Source organism: Rhopalosiphum padi, chromosome 2, assembly GCF_020882245.1.
Source record: "Rhopalosiphum padi isolate XX-2018 chromosome 2, ASM2088224v1, whole genome shotgun sequence".
In the NCBI taxonomy this organism is placed as follows: domain Eukaryota; kingdom Metazoa; phylum Arthropoda; class Insecta; order Hemiptera; family Aphididae; genus Rhopalosiphum; species Rhopalosiphum padi.
In genome coordinates, this window is record NC_083598.1 from 12,244,864 (window position 1) to 12,263,223 (window position 18,360).

General features: G+C 26.1%; 1 protein-coding gene across 1 annotated transcript in view; it reads left to right on the forward strand.

The window, feature by feature from the left end:
* LOC132921412 (atrial natriuretic peptide receptor 1) overlaps positions 1–18,360 on the forward strand; it is a 280,157-nt gene that overhangs the window by 119,357 nt on the left and 142,440 nt on the right. Inside the window, exons 7-10 of the mRNA XM_060984432.1 lie at positions 1,348–1,480; positions 2,352–2,433; positions 11,365–11,491; positions 13,319–13,402. Coding sequence (XP_060840415.1) covers positions 1,348–1,480; positions 2,352–2,433; positions 11,365–11,491; positions 13,319–13,402 — 426 coding nt within the window. The remainder of the gene's footprint in view (positions 1–1,347; positions 1,481–2,351; positions 2,434–11,364; positions 11,492–13,318; positions 13,403–18,360) is intronic.

Here is an 18,360-nt window from a genome sequence, read left to right on the forward strand (position 1 = left end):
AAATTAAATATACATTATCTTGAATTATTATAACAATATTATTTATTTCAAGTATACGCAGTGTTGAGATCGTGATCACATTTCTTTTTGATACTATAGTTTGAATATTTAATTTAATTTTTGAAATATTATGTTTTGCTTATGAACGATGCAATTTTACTTGGTATAATCCAAATTCCAAGTGGTGTATCAATAATATATACAGCGAGAGAATGGTAATAAAAATATATAGCGTGATATTATATTAATTTCTATTGTTTATTTTGCTCAAGCCGCTCAAGGATAAAATATAGAAATAAATACTGAACGTTTTTGCTGAAATGATTGTATCTGTACGAATAGAATTCAACCTTAAACGGTACACTTTGAACACAATAATATAGATTGTTTGTATATGACGAGATTGTAAAAATGATCGCATTGTGAACGATCTCAATAAAAAAGTTTAATAATTGTTGGGCTCTCCACTCAGGAGATACGATATTCCGTTCACTGACAGTATTGCATGGAATCTTAAATTACATTATTCGATAATTTGGTAACTAGATGTACAAAAAAAATAACAATTTACTAACTATTAAAAAAATCTGAAATCCTATTTTTAAAATTAATAAGTAAAGATTTTTGGAATTTTTACCTATTTTTCCGGTAAACCCAGATTTACTAAAAAAATTCTAAATCAAAAACAAAAAAAAAATCGTTTCGTATTTATTAAGAACCATAACAAGATCAACGCGAAAATTATAAAAGAAAATAAATGTATTATTTTTTATTAACATTTATTCATTAAAATGTTAATTATTTTTTGTATGTAATAAATGTATATTTTACTGTCTTATAGTAATTTGCTTCATCAACCATAATGATAAAATCAAAAGAATTTAAATTTGTCACCGCGATAATGCATTTCCTATGTTTTTTTATAAATTACTAAGCGGATAATCGTATTCAAATTGTGTCTCTTTTATGAATATAATGTGCAAATAAATAACATCAAAAATAAGTCCATTTAAAAAATCAAAACTCGGCTTTGGTTGAACAATGGATCGTTTGTTTTTATTCGATAAATGAAATTCATGACTAAAATCCGAAAACTTGACAGACTCAGAATAATGTCTCATGATAAGTAATCAGGTGAAATACATAAAAACAACTATGTTTTGTTTTTAATATTATCTCGGTTGTCATTATTATTATAAATTATATAGGTAATTTGGATCAATTTTAATACACAAATTTAATAAGTTGTTTACAAATTATTGATTTTTGAGAGAATAATATTTAAATGTATTGTTGTTGTAATTGAATAATCATTAATGTTTTGCTTTTTTATATTTTTTTTGGCAGATAGTGGCAAACTATATTGGAAAAAATCAATCGTTAGAATACGTGCCGGGCATGAGCATTCATTGGGCCGGTGGCAGAACAAGCCCACCACCGGATATACCGAGCTGTGGATTTGACAATTCTCTTTGCAAAAGTAATGACTTTCATTTCTACTTTAAGTCTCTCTGAGGGATTTCTCGTATGAGAATAACTGAACGTGTGTTATCTTTACATTCAAGAAAATCATCATTCGCCAGTATCGACATAACTTATAATGGTTTTCGCTATATTTTACTTAATATAATGTTTATATTTTTTACTGTTCCAATTTCAATCAGCACGAAACATTCGTGATATTTTTTTATGTTTTTATTATTTTCCCCGCTTTTCTCACTTTAAAACCATTTATAAAGAAATACACAAAAAAAAGTTCCATCTACCTTTTACTTTATATATAACTATTATTATTTTATATATTTATTTTATTTTTAGATTTATAATATCCTTCTTTTACCAATATATTTGCTCTTTATATTGGTTCTTTTCAATTTCAATGTTATCTGAAATTTGATTTTTTCTGTTCATATATTTTCAACTAATTTGAATACGGATTTCAATATAATATGATTTCGCAAGTTTTATCCATTTTCTATTAGGAATGAGTAAAATTATTTGAAATATTTTATCATAGTATGAAGTTAATAATTTTAATTTTCTTTCATTATTAATTGTATTTTTTCTGATTACTTTACTGTTTATAACTTTTATATATTTTTAATTTTAAATTAATTTTTCACGATCAAACCGTATACCCTTTAATATTACTTAAGATACCTATTCAGAAGGATATTGACTTATACTACTAATAATTAATATTATAATACACGTAATTATATTTATTGTATAATTTAGGGTTTTGGTTAATTGTGGTGTACTTTGTTTACTATATAAATAGGTTAAGCTATAAGCGTATTTTAAATAAATGTGAAATATTGGTAGTAATATTATTTTTTATTTTTGTTTAGCAATGCCTGGTTATGCAATACTCAGTATAGTCCTCAGTTCAGTTGTAGTGATCCTCGCAATAGCTTCAGCTCTTATATACAGGTAATACATGAAAAAAATTAAATAATTATTGTAGTTATGAAATAAATAGAAACTATAACGAATTACAGTATTATAATTTTTCGATTTAAATATAGAAATCGTTTAATCTTATCTCATCATAATAATACTATTTTTTTACTATTATTTGTATATATAGTTGTTTATTTAATAGTTATTTATAGTTCGGAAGAAAATTTTCGTGCTGAATATGATTTTCATCGTAGAAACGCTGTAGTTTCCCAAAATGTTTTCATGCTGCGTTTTCTCATCTCGTAAAAAGAAAAAAAATGAAAACATTGAAAATACCGGTTAAACGACCATATATTTTTTTTTTATTTTTATTCTTTGGCACGTATCCGGCTGCATTATTAATGGTCTAATCAGGATCCCCTTTCGTTGGAATTCGGGTAGGTATTGTATGCGTGCTTTGAATCATCCAGAAGAAGTATGGATGACTATTATTCTCATTTTTACTATTTTTCATCAAAAATGATACCAGTTATTTGACAAGTTAAACTTTAATTTTCTATCTAGAAAAGTTTTGTTGTATACATTTTTTATTTTAGTAATGTCTTTACAATTTTTAACCTGATATCTAATTGGTTCTTTTATATTTTATTTTTTCCTCGCCTATTTATTTTTATTGAATGCTATTTAATTTGAATAATAATGAATAAAATTAAAGTATAAATTAGATAACTGTATTATACAAATTTCGTTATTTTTTTTATTTTTTAAAAAAGTAAATAAAACCAATTTTTAATTACTATATTATTTATTCTTTGTTTAAAATTCTATTTAACTATAGTGTTTTAAAATATTATTAGCTTAGAACTAAACGATAGTAATTATTTTCATAATTAGATTCATAAGTATTGGGACTAAAATATTTGTTTTTGTAGGTACAGTTGAAATTCACTCATATTTTCATCGTATAATATGCCTGTATTATATGAATTTCTAACTGAATATGTGTAAGTACTGTAATAATGTTAAAAATTATTCTAAAATTCAAAGTACTTTGTTAACCCTGTGTTACGTATTATAAATAGGTTGGTATAGTATATATTCTAATAACTTAAAATGTATAATGATTATAAAATCATTGATTCTTTGGGAGAGGTAAAAATAAACAATTTGTTTACTTGATTTAGAGAAATAATTATCTGATTTTCTTTTATTCAGTTAATACGATATGAGATTAATGTAATTTGTCTATAATTTATTTTTTTGAATATAATTTGATTTATTTTATAGTATTAACATGTATTATAAAAATTAATAATGAAGATTCAACCTAACCTAACTTAATCGTATGATACTAAAACATAGCACAGTAATGCTAATATAAAATATAAATATATATAATTTATAAATTATATGTAGCTATCTACAATATTTGTATTTAAACAACATGTTTAAGATACGTTCTTACAGTATAATGTATAATTAAATCGTTATGTTAAAATATTTAAAATTTCAGAAAACTCTAACGAAAGCTTCTGAAATTCGGAAAAAGTTTTAAAGACTTGAATAATTTAACACAGCCGAAGGCCTTTTCAGTTTTCTTCGGGTATCCTATGCACTTTCTTCTGATCGAAAAATAAATAAAAAGAAAAAATTGAAAAAGAAGTTTATTTGACCGCACGTCAAGACACGTCCTATACACTAACTTTTCATTACTAAACATTTATTATTCAGGTAAAGCTCTTATATAGATTATTTATGTTTACGATTCAGTGTCAGCGTTTTTTTTTTTTTTATATCCGATTATTTTTCATTGTATTATTGGTAGTGTGCTTTTGTGGAATATTATCAGATCCCTTTCAACGATATAAATAATTCAGAGTGATCTTTAAGCCATTTATACAAATAATACAATTTTTTTTCAATCTTTAATACTTGAAACTATACCATTAGAGACGATCCAAAAAATAACTTTTTTTTTAATCATAATTTCTAAGTAAACAGATCGTTAAATTTCTGTTATAAAATGCGATATTATAAGGAATAAAATAAATATTTATAACTGTTACAATGGGTATTCTATTGGGATAACAATAAGCTGATTAACCCAATTCCAATATTATAGTATAAATTGATTATTTTTATAACATAATAAATGTTGAGGTATTAAATTGACTGGTGTTATAGTATGGTTTGTTGTTGGATTAAATGGCATTCTCTGCATTTACATATATCAAAGATTTACTGCAATGGTGATATATTAATAGGTTTACAAACATTTCGCTGGTATTGTTAGAATTTATTCTAATAGTATTTTAGACTAGTGTCACAGTCAACGTGGACTGTATTTATGTGTAGTTTAAATACATTTACAAGTTTACAACCCATAATCCATATATTAAACAATTTGAATTAATGTATTTTAATGAGTTGTACAACAATACAATACATTTTAACGGAATAATGTTTATTAAACATGAGTGTAATACCTACTAATTAAATTGAAAATATTTAATTGACCAATGGACAATATAAATTATAATATGCTAATTATTATTGAGAAATTGTTAAATCTATAAACCATCAAAAACAAATATTTGTGATTTTATAAATCAAAAAAACACTGCAATGATGTTTTTGATAAGCGGTAAAACTTTTAAGGAAAAAAAAGATCAAAATTTTTCTAAAGACTGGTAGCTAATAGATTGTATTAGGTACTATGATATTGTTATCTAAGATTAATTGTGGATAGATATTAAATTAACAAAATATCAATGTTTGTAGTATAAATCGCAGCCTTATTTTAATCGTCTCAATATCGTTTCATTTAAAATTATAATTTTCTTACATAATAATAATTTATAATATAAAACAAAGTATATAACAATATTATTTAATCACTTACGATCAAAATAAATTATAATTAATACTATTATGATATAATATATTTTATTTACCTATGTTTGAATTCCGTTTTATTCCACGTTTAATATTTAATATGAATTATTTCCAAAGATGTTTTTTTAGTAGCTTTTGTTTATGACACATTGGTCTTTTATATATTAATTTATTTTCAAATCGTGTTTCAAACTGAAATTTTTATATTAAATTTGCATAAATAATGATAACTTTTATCTGAAAAATAAAGTAAGTTGTAATCGTAATACAGAATATTTTAAAGTTTCATAATTGTATTATCTGACTACCGTTAAGAGTAATAGAGTTAGTATGTTAATATCATTAGTAAGTACGTGTTGGTGCAGATCGCATTCATTCATCTGTATTCTTAATTTACGTAAAAATATATTCAATTGAGGATAACCGTAGATTGCTTACAAAACTAGTAAACAAAAATTAGTAACTGTTTAATGTATATTAGTGTATTTGGTATATAATAAAAATAAATATATACTGCAGTAATAAGTAATAATACGATTGATTAAAATGGTTTAAAATTTAAAACGGGTATATCGCCATCCCCCTCAGTGGGCGGTGAACTAATTTTGGGTGGTAAAGGGGTGAACAGAGTTTTCACACAAAAACGTTGAACATGGTGCGACCTAAGAATAATACATACTTGATCATCCATATAGTAATTATCAGTTACTAGTAGGTACTATGTTGAGCAATGCACAATTACTTATTATTGATTGTTGACAAAATTATTATCTTTATTAATATCAATTCTAATGTCAACAAAATTTCTAAAAACCATCAAGTTCGACCAAAAATAATTTTTTATGCAACAATCAAAAATCATATCTACAAAAGCAAATAAGCATAGCCATATTTTTTTTAACTAAAAAATGTACGTTATTATTATAAGTTGATAATATTATTAAGTTTTTTTTTCAATTGATTAATTTAATTAATTTACTTATTACTAGTACCTAATATAAATAAAAATATAAATCATCAATGAAAAAATGAATTATACCTATTAGATCATTTATTTTTTTTAAAGTTTCCAAATCATCAATTCCCTTCCTATCTCTCTCCCCGTACTCTTAACTATAAAATGCCCACATAAGGGAGGGGGGAGTTAAAAAATTGATTGTCATTCAAGAGGGCGGTAACTTAAATACGGTTGAGAAAAACTGGTTTAAATAGTAAAAACACTAGAATACTGAATAACATAAACAAATAACAATTTGAGAATTTGTTAAATTTGGATTGAGGTCCATTACAGTAAAACGTATTTTTAATATTGATATTAGTATTAAATTAGGCCGGAAATACATTATATTGTGTTGTTTGACACAATGTGTCGTGGAAATGAGAAGTCTTGGTAGTTAACCAAAATTGATGTCGTGGTTTGTGAAAAATTATGATTATTTACAATTAAATATAGAATAATGACATATTGCATTTTTGTTTAAAGTATTATAAAAATTAATCAAATTTATTAATAATATGGTAATTTTAATATTTAGAATCATTATTATGTTTTTTAAATATTCTGAAAGACATATCCTATATTATACCTAAATGGCTAAATTGTTTAAAATAAATAATTGCACATTAATCTGGGTAGAAAATAAATAATATCTAACTGTTTGTTAATTAATTTGAATTATTTAACAGTCATATTGTTTTGAGTTGAAGGCAATCAAAATATATAATTTGTCTAATTGGAAACCATTTGAATTGATTGAAAAATCTATAACTTATATACTAATAGAAGGTATTATTTTAAAGGTTTAAAGGACTTCATTTGATACTGGACTTTGATTGCCTCTTTAATTATTGTAAGATACTACGAAGGTAAAATCACCTTTAATACTATTCAAATTATTTATAGTCTTCAAAACTATTTTAAATTAAAATGTATAGAATTCTAATTTGTCTTATTCCTAAATTACGTATTATTGTCAACAGTTTTGTACAATAATTAGTTATTACACATGACTATTTTTATAAATTTATGTAAATATGAATTTTAAGCTAACTTTTTAGCTCTATTATTATAGTTAACATTATTATACAAATATATGGAAAAGTATATAATATATACTTTATTCTGTTAATATTTGTATTAATTATTTTTATTTATTGTTATTAATTATCAATTAGCGTTTTGTATTTTTTGTTTTTGTAGATTAAAATAGTACTTAAAGATTTTGACCATATTTTGTTTTGTATAAAAAAGTATTCGCGTTTATATTTACCAATTTACCATACAGAAAAAAATTAGTAATTAACATTGTATTTTATTAATTTAACGCTGGAATAAGTCTAAATTTATTGTGTATAATTGGTGCACTTTTTAAAATAATCAAATAATCCAAAATTCGAGATTCAATCAATCGATAACTATTAAACCAAATTTATTTTATTTTTATTTTAACCCTTAGGAGTTTTTTCCATGTCACAATTATTCCTTAGAGATTTAAAATGCAAAAAAAAAAAACTAAAGTGTTTTGGCTAAAAAGTATTAATATTAAAGTAAAAAAAAAGTAGTGCGGAGTCAAAAATGTTATTGAAAGTATAGTCGACATCATAATATATATAAATTATAAATATATACGTATAAAATATGTGTATGATTTATGTATGCTTATTTTTCGCAATACTTATCTGTGCATTTAGTGAATTGTATATACTGTTATTACGTAAAATGTTTTTTGACTGAAGTTACGATTTTATTGTGAATTTTTAAAATTAAATATAGTAAGTGTAACACAATGAATATAGTTGTTATAATAAATATATAACTACTATCAAATGTAGGAATCAAATAATGTAAATATTTCACATTATTATAAATACATGTAAAATTAGTTGTCTTTATACATATTTTTCTGAAACAAAGTAATGACGAATATAATTAGGTTCATAGTTAAAATAATAACTTAAAATATATGAATACAAAAGTACTTGGGAATAGTTTGAAAACGTAAATCATGAATACATATGTGTGTCTATGATTTATCTGAAAAGTTTTTAGTATACGGAGCTTAAACTTTCAATAATTGTATGAGTGTAAACATACTTTATACTTTTCATACTGTACTGTTAATGTTTTTTTGTGTTTTATTTAACTCCTATTGAAGGTTATGTCTTATATTAATTTCGGTACTTACTGAATCTAGAAACGTATACAATTCACGGTTACTATCTCCCCTAGTAATCGATAAGGATATGACTTCGACGTTATTGTTCAGAGCATAATAGTGAAACACGGTAAAACTTAATTTATACCTGTTTTGTTTATATTAATATTATTGTTACGGTAATATGAAACACTAGAATCTTTAACAATTAAAAAATAGATAAAAAAATACTTTCGTAAACAAATGTCATCTAAAAGTTTTGAGCAAAAAAAAAAAAATCAAATTAATGTTAAAAACTACGGATGAGTTGGGGTTTTTGTAACCAAATCATAAACTTTTATTGTGATAGGTGTTGAGGACTTTTAAGCACAGTTATGAAAAGTTTTACGTGGTGGTGGCATACTCAACTGCTTTCATATTATGACTGCGAAATTCACACGAACAATATTATAAAAGTAATAAATCTTTAGACAACTATACCATTTATGAAATGTATACAACTGTCGTAGCGGCCATACAATTAATTCATTGCCATTGTTTACTTATTATTTATTTTAAAGTGATAAAATTAATATCTGTTGTAATTTAAACTAAAATTAATTTAGTTTCTCTAATTTATTGCGCCGTGTACATTTTTTTTTTTAATTTTTAACAATAGTTTCGAGTTATGTATTACCCTTCAATTGCATTGAAATTTGTATGTTAAAATGGTTTGAATCAAGCCAATATTATAAATAATATATACGTCATAATATTTATTTCTAGGATTTCATTTGCAATGCATTTATACTTACAAATGCTATACTTATTTAATTTATTTAAATTTAATATATTATATTGTATAACTTCAATATTAACTATATATTCCATAGTTAAAAAATATAAAATATTCAGAATGGATAAAACAAAGTAAATACTTACATCGAATAAACATTTATAAATATTAAAATATATGTTATGAATTATGATCTAAGTCGGTGGAATTGTGCTTACATTAATAATTCTTTATACCATGACATAAAAAAATTTAATAATAATAATAAATACTTGGTGTATTCTATAATGTTTTGTATTTTTTACATTTTTTTTTTTATTACACTTGCTCAAAAAAAATTTTTGTGTATAGGTAGTAATATATAATGTATAATTTAATTTAATTCTGAAACTAATTATCCTTTTTAGATGTTGGTAGGTACAAATTATTATACCTGAAATAATATTTTTAATAACATGTTATGTATTTTCTATTAACATCAGTAATGTAAATACTTCGGAGTTCGGAGGGGGTAATAGCTGTTTATCAGTATATAAAAATGTTTTTGACATTTCAGTACATACCGGTGATCACGAATATATATGTATGAATTTCTACAATTAATATTTATTATATTTCATTAAAAAAGGTTATTTATGAATTTATAAAAAAAATGTCTACCATGGTTAATACATATAGCATTAAGATAACGAACACTGAAAAATAGTGAACGTTTAATCTGACAAACTAGTAGAAATTTACACGTGTCGCATCATATTAGATTCTATTTGTCTGCCGTAAATGTCGGTAAATTTGTTCCTAATACTAGTATTTACTCAAACACGCGTGATGTGTATAAATAATTCATTTAAACTATGAAGGTATAGTCTTTTAGAATAATTTACTAAATGAAAAATTGTAGATGAATTTCAACATATTTTAAAATATATTAATCGATTTTGAAAAAAATTGGTTAAAAGTGAATATCCACACGTTTGATATATGTTTTACTATTATTATTTGTTTTCTGCATAATGGTATATTATATCATTTCACACTGAGAAAACTGTGACGGGACACATTTTTTGTAATTTTTATATTTGTTAAAACATCTAATACAACCACCAAACACTATTATTTGGTCAATCATATAAAGTATAGTAAATTTCATAACTTATGAAATTATGGTTGGGTCTATGATAAAAAATTTATAAGACATAATATGATATAATATTATATTATTTAAGTAATAAATACCCATGTGATTTTATTTTTAATAATTTTAAAATGGATTTTCTAAAAAAATAATTTGCATTAACAAATATAAAGTTGAATTTTCGTATATGATCTCAAATCTATATGTCCTTAAAATATTCTTTGCTTTTCTAAAGTATACATTTGAGCATAGGGTGACTTAGTAGTTAATATAATTAATAATCAGAAGTATAAATTATTTTATTATTAAGTATGATTTTTTGCTAAGTTTTTAATTTTTATTCATGTTAAAGTAATTATGAAACAAGAATATATCAGAAAACAAAAGTAATTGGTAAAATAAAATAAAATCGATACGCGATCTAAAAATATTCATTATATATTTATATTTAATATATCTAAGAGCTTCGACGCCTAAATGTAAAAATATTTTAGTAGAAAACCATTTTCTCAACTATTTGTTTATGATTCACAATTTTAGCAAAAAAATATATTCTAAAACCTGCTTTTCACGTTTCGACAATGTGGTTGATTTAAATTCGTTTGATGTGAAATTGTGTAAGCGTGAAAATAAGATGCGCATTGTCGTTCAGCAATATTTCTATAGCTTATAAATTCTATTTTATTTATTTTTTATTATTATTATTCTAAGATTATGATTATGAAGGTTAATACAAAATTTTCACAAAAAAATAAAATATATTTTTAAAATTTGCTTTTTTTAGAGTAATATTGTAGAATAATCATTAACAATAATAAGTAGAATTACTGTATTAGAATACTAATAAATAATAATTGTTGCCATTAAAAAAAAAAAAAATGAATAATTTTCTATGTGAAATTTACACAGATTCTATTGATTTATATAGAATTCATATTGCTATTTTTATAAACAATAGTACCTATAAATAATTATGACGATATTAATATTTTTGTTTCTAGACATTATAAGCTTGAAGCTGAAATCGCATCCATGACGTGGAAAGTCAATTGCAATGACATCATACGAGTGCCGCAGGAAAAATGGAGAATGAGCATGACAAGTCTGATTAGAAGAAACAGCCAAAGGGTAAATTATGCAATTATTACATTTTGTTGTGCTTTGCAGCAATCGAAAATTATACACAGGAGGAATTCGTTTTAAAAGTCCGTTTATGTTTCCGTCGTTAATACTTTCTGTGGTTTTTTCATGAATCCACTTGTTTCATGATGCCAATTGCATACACTTATTAAACAAAGGACGGCAATGATGATAATTAGAATAATAGTATATAGTTATGTACTTAATATAACGATAATAATAATAATAAATATAATTTTATAATATATTATAATCGTCTTATTACATTTGTATTTTGATCACAAAACTAAATCTCATATTCCATTGGTATCGAAGTTAAACATTAAAATAATTAAATATTTTTACTCCTACTAACCATATTTAAAATAGAAAATTTTCATAAGACAATTGACATATTATGATCAAATCAGATTCAATCAAAAAAAAATTAATATAAAAATACAAAAAATAAAAAACAGCTTAAAGAATATTATTAGAATATATTCAGGAAAAAGGAATAGTGTTTAGATTTTTTAAAAACATAAGTGTCTGAGTTACACAAGTTCTTTACGTAAAATTAAACAACCTGTAGACTGAAAAATAGTATACTTACCTAATGAAAATAGTGTTGTAATACGCATAATATTTGTGGTTGCGGAAATGCGGGAAGGCAATTTAAAAAGCCTTTGTAGGTAGTGTATTTTATATTAAGATTCTACAACACATGCATTTTATTTAATATTAAACGAAAATTATACTTTCTTCGCGTCACCGCACTTTGGATAAGCACTTTTGGCTGCCTTAAACATTTACCATGTGCCCCGAGTTTCAAGGTAGGTACAAGGATTTCGCTATCGCTCATCATTATTCAGAAGTCATGATACGACATTTTTGCTGCTTTTTATTAATTAATCATAATTTTTTTTTTTTTTTTATGTCAATCGAATCCTTTATCTGTATCTGCCGCTTTTCGATTTGTGACCGTGCCAAAATGATTGGTCTCTGCTGGATTTATAGAGATAGGGCTTCTTTTAAAACCGACTCAGCAATAGTTACACTTGGAATAAATATATATATATATATATATCTGGTAATTCGGTTTTAACCACCATCGGATGACTATGAAAATCAAACTAATTGCAACGAAGCCATTCCGAGCCTTACTAAATACCGTTGAGATACGTTTTTATGAAAAATATAATGTTTAAGAAAAAAAATCCAGGAAGGAATCGACTTGCTCTTAAATTCAACCCTCTTATCTTCCCTACCACCGCGCGTTCTCCTATGATTTTACGTCGTCACGCTTACACGAAATAATATTATTACATACCGCCACGGCGATATTCGTTTTCATAACGCCTGCATAGCTTCAAATCGACCTCTTCACCGTAACCGTCATTTGCGTGTCGAATAACAAACTATGTAATAAAATATCAACGAAGTAATAATAAAATTACAATCAAGTGTACTAAAATATTCTATTATGTTATTGTTACGCTACATTTTGTGCGTTTTACCAGAATTTCAGTGGCGTACTCGCTACTATAATGACGCGTTTATTTAAGTGTTGTTATACCACCACGTTAACTACACGATAATTGGCTCGTGGTGTATATAAGTTGTTGAACTTAACCCGTCAACATTTTTACTAGAATTTCCCCTTATAATAATTACGCGAACGTTAGAAAAAAAATCGTGTTTTACAAATCCACACTTTTGCACGAATTCCTAAAAAGTTAATTAGGTGCATTATTAAGAGTATACTATTATTATACCTCAAGAGTATACCTTTATTCACAATAAAAATAATTTGGTTATTTTTTTTTTCAATTGCAGACCGTTATATCAGATGACCTCATGAGCCTCATGAGTCAATGTGACTATGGACGCCAAATATTCATTCAAACGGCATTTTACAAGGTCAGTACCCGGACAGCTTTTCAGGATAATTATAATTATAAATTTATATATATATATATATATTGATTTTCTGACAAACTCCGTACTATTTTATGTACCACGTATATAGTTATTATTAACATTTTAACTATTGGTATTTGGTTTAATTTAAGAAAAACGTACTTTATGTACCTAAGTTCTGTATAGCCCATTGATAATAAGTATTATTGTTGGGTTAGGTATCATATTATTATACGTTGGTCGGTGGGATATTATGTTACAAACAAATATATAAAGACCCCTATCATAGTATCTTCCCAATTGAAACATTTTAATAATTTGTTATTTTTCAAATCAAATATTGGTATACATTTACTTTCGAATCGTATTATTACATTATTAGTTAAAATCAAACTGTATTGGTTTTACTAAAACATTTTTATAATATTTATTTTCGGTTAAAAGTTTTAAGTATTAAGCCTTATTTGTTGAATATAAATCGAGTGTATAGTTATTATATTGAAAAGATCAATTGTTGATTGTCTCAGTATAGTTTTCCTACGCACAATTAAATTTTACAAAAAGTGTCCGTCAAGAATTTTTAGCAACGTTAATTTTGATACCTTTTTATTCAGGCAGGGTATTGTTATTCATAACTACTTGAAAAAAAATAATCGTTACTTTTATAATTTCATGTTACAGGACAAAACGTAACACGGTAACACACTCATTTTAGTAGATACTATAAGTAATTTTAATTATTATGTTTATCATCGCTTATTTGTTTATTTAATTACTGATAACTATATCCACTTGTGTGTATTGATAAACGAAAAGTTGACATATTTTTCTGAAAGGTAGTTTATATTATGATTAATTTGTTACATATTATAAATGTTAAACGACAAAAAAATACTTTTGAATTTTTAACACTTTTAAACATATCAGTTTTGGTGTATAGACTATAAAATTATTATAAAGTATTTTTTAAATAACTGAGTCGATTGTTGTGTAGTAGCATATTTGATCAAGTGTTTAATTTAAAAATATTCGTATGAAAACCCAATTTTTATATAACGAACTAAAAATATATTAATACTAATTATAACACTCGTAAATCTGTAAAAGCACCTTTACTGAGAATATTTAAAACCATAAAAAAAACGAGACATTTTTATTTGCTTAAAAAAAAAAAATAAAAATGATTAATTATATGTAATTAAAATATTTCCGTTTGTATTATAAATTGGTTAAATAATTTTGTCGTAAAATATTATATTTCTGGTCACAATTTTTATTCAAATAATATCAAGCATAGTTATATTTTATAATTAAACTGGTGAAACATTTGTTTATTATCTTGGTCTTGAAAATATTAATTTTATCAAAAGTTCGTGTAGCGAATAAAATATAAAAATCGAGAAAATCGTTGTTCAATTTTATCTTTGAACTATGAATGTTTAATTAGGTTTATATTATATGAATTAGTTGAATAGTACTTTTAATTCTTTATAAGCACTTTCGCCAAAGATGTAAGCATTCTAAGCTATTCTTATTTACTATTTTAAGGATTATTATAATTATATTATAGGACAAATTATAACGCTGTAAGATAATTACCTAAGATCAAATACTAACTACAAAATCATTAATATTTGTGATACTTTGAAGCATTTATATGGTTTTAGAAAAATATAATATTATAATGTATTAAGGTTAGGTTTACTATAAATATATTATTATACTTAATATATATTATTCAATTTTCCTTAAATGCATATTACAATGATGTACAACTATATTACATTATATATTTAGATAGTTTTATTTTATAAGATTTATTTTTGGTACATTTTACCGACTGCATAAAATTTAGAAAGACAGAATTCATAAACATGTATTTGTTCAATGTGATAATAACTGTACATTGGCGTTTTATAAAGAAACTTTTGATTCAATTATTTTATCACTGAAGAATCAAGGGTTGAACGATTTAATCTTATTATTTTACATGATGTATATTTTTGTTTCAAATTCTGTTGACTTTACTTGACGTATACGAAATTGATAGAAACAAAATATTATTAACTAAAAGTCTAAATATAACAGAGGATGTCTTTAAAAATAAAAAGATTATTTTGTTTATTTGAGTTTTTACTTTTGCTCATATAACTTAAATTTAATATATTATGTTAAAAGTTTGGATCTGAATCGTTTGTTACTATGAAAACTTCATATTTCATGATTAATTCAAATGTTTACATAATAATAACCGATATTAAAAACCTTAAAAAGATTGTAAAACAAATATTTTAACAGATTCTAGTGATAAAATAGCCAGATAGTAGAAGTATCTTAAAAAGTTACTAAACCGTGATTTTTAGTCACCAGGACGTACATAGGTTAAATATAAGAACAAAGATTTTAATTGCAGAAGAACTATAATAAGTATCAATAACTTGGATAATTAAAAACTCAGAGAATACCCGAAAAAAATAATATAATGGAGCAACAGTAAACAGTTAGAGAATAAGATGTTACATATAAGCTACATTTAAACCAAAATAAATTTTTTTGTAAAAACTAAAATGACAAGCGTCATAGCAGAGGTATATGTAATGAAAAATTTATGAGATAAAAACAATCTAGAAGTGGTGCATGCACAACTTGGGAAGATAGAATTTATGGCATGGACGATTGGAAAACAGTGGTGGTAGTGGCTAAAATTCTTACAAAATATTATAAAGTCAAATAATAAGAAGATAAATTAAAAACCTAATTTGTGTAGAAACATTAGAAAGATTTGGTTTAAAATCAGAGTTTAATGCTATGAAATATGTCATATTTTATGGTAGCACTGGAAATCAATATATTGTTATTTAATATCGTTCCTAATAAACTTTATCTTGTTGAACCCAATAATTTATTAGCTAACGCAAAATTCAAATTTATTGTATACCATCTATGATTAACTACGGTTATCTCATTCGCTATAAGAAATTGATCAATAATTTATTTCTCACTGTACGTCTCGCATGTAGTTTCATGTTACGATTTTTCCATAATATTATGTCGATACTTTAATGGCCCCATGACTATACCAATAATACGGGTACAGCCATTACATTTGTATTATGTGAGTATTTCAATGGATTCAATGTAAGTACGTATACTGATCGTTGTAAATTGACCGTACCAAAATAGCTGGTGTCAAAGTTATTTGGTCACGTTAAAATAAGGTCGGATATAAAATGAACAATAGTTATTTGGGATGTCTTCTCTTAGGTACTTAGAAGTATTATTAATATTATACTCTTACTGTTTTATGTTGATTATATTAACAGCGGTACCACTCAAATCAATATGAATATTCTAAAACGTTATATTATTGGTCCAGGCCAATATCATAGTTTCATTTTGATAATTTAATAAATTAAAAATGATTCTCTAAAATAATTATTATTGTAAAATATGATTTACATTTTAATTATTATAAATTTGATTGTAATGAATAATATGTGTAATAATAATATTTTATTTTTAAAATCTCGAAGACACAAATTGGCACAAATTAAAAAATGCAATTAATCCGAGGCATATTACGAAAGCACTTAATGATTGTAAATATTTTTCTCAACTTACCCAATAGAACTGCTTAAAGTGCTGAACAAAATTAAAATTCTATTGCGTTTTTAGGTATTTAATAATTTTTTATTTCAAAAATCATCGCGCGGTGCTGGGAAATTTTTTTCTTAAATATATTAAAATCGGGAAAGATAACGGAGGCTTGACTATGTCTATTATATTATTGGTCTAGACTAATCTTATGAAAAAATTTTAAAATAATTGAGTCCAAGTATGTAATGTCGTTAGCACAATCACCGCGATCGTGTCGAGTGGTGGAAATTCCGACGCGAGAATCGGGGGTTCCGACTATGTTTTGATGTTGAAGAGGTATCCGCTGTGACTGCTGTCGTATTTGATTATTTGCATCATCACTGTTATGTTGACGATTACTGTTCACTGAGGAAGTTATTCCTACCGCCGAAATCGACGGATTAGCAACATGCCTGCAGCTTTTTCGTTGTTCCGGTTGTCTTTGTTGTATTTCCGGTTTTCGTTGTGGTGGCACTTCTTCGACGTTTCGTTGAACTTGACACGTGCACGTAAACTTTTGTCTGCCAAATTCGTATTTATAGTGATCATAGTTGGAGTACGGTATGGTGGAGCTAATGCCGGCGTTCGAAGTAATCCCGGGGGCGGTGGCATCGCACATCTTGTGTTCAAACCAGACGGGAACGACTTCTTGTTCAGAGCGATGCGGCCAATGAGGCATCTGCAATCGGATACGCCGTTCCCGATCACGTAGCACCCGTTCCCGGATGTGCTTTTCGGCGGGTGGTTTGGCCCATGACACGTCGATCCGGACGCCGGACGCTTCGTCCACAGCGCCATCCAGCGCATCCATAGCGTTCTTAGCGTCCGCCCGACGTTCGAAATGCACGAACGCATAGTTTTTCAAGTTCTTGACACGTTCGACCTGGCCATACCGGCCGAATACGTCGCCCAGTGTGCGCTCATCAAGCATTCCACCGTACTGCCGGACAAACAGTATTCGGACGGCGGCCATCTGTTGGGCATCCGCTTCCGGTTCCGGGTCCGCCCAATCAACAATCGTCTTGCACCCAAACACCGTGCACCCAGACAGCCGGCGCTTGGCCTCTGCGGCCGCTGCACTGGACTCGTAGTCTAGGAAACAGAAGCCTCGGTGCAACATGGGGTTTTCAAAGTTTTTATACGTGATGACGCGCACCAGGCCGTCTGTGTTTCGGCTGACTTCCTCGCAAATTTCCACTTCCGATTTCACCTTTGGCAGGTTGCCCATGAAAAGCCGGCGCGTTTCATCTCGATTTGACAGGCCAGAAGTAGTACTGGCGGTGGTGGTGGTGGCGGTGGTAGTGATGGTAGTTGTGGTAGTA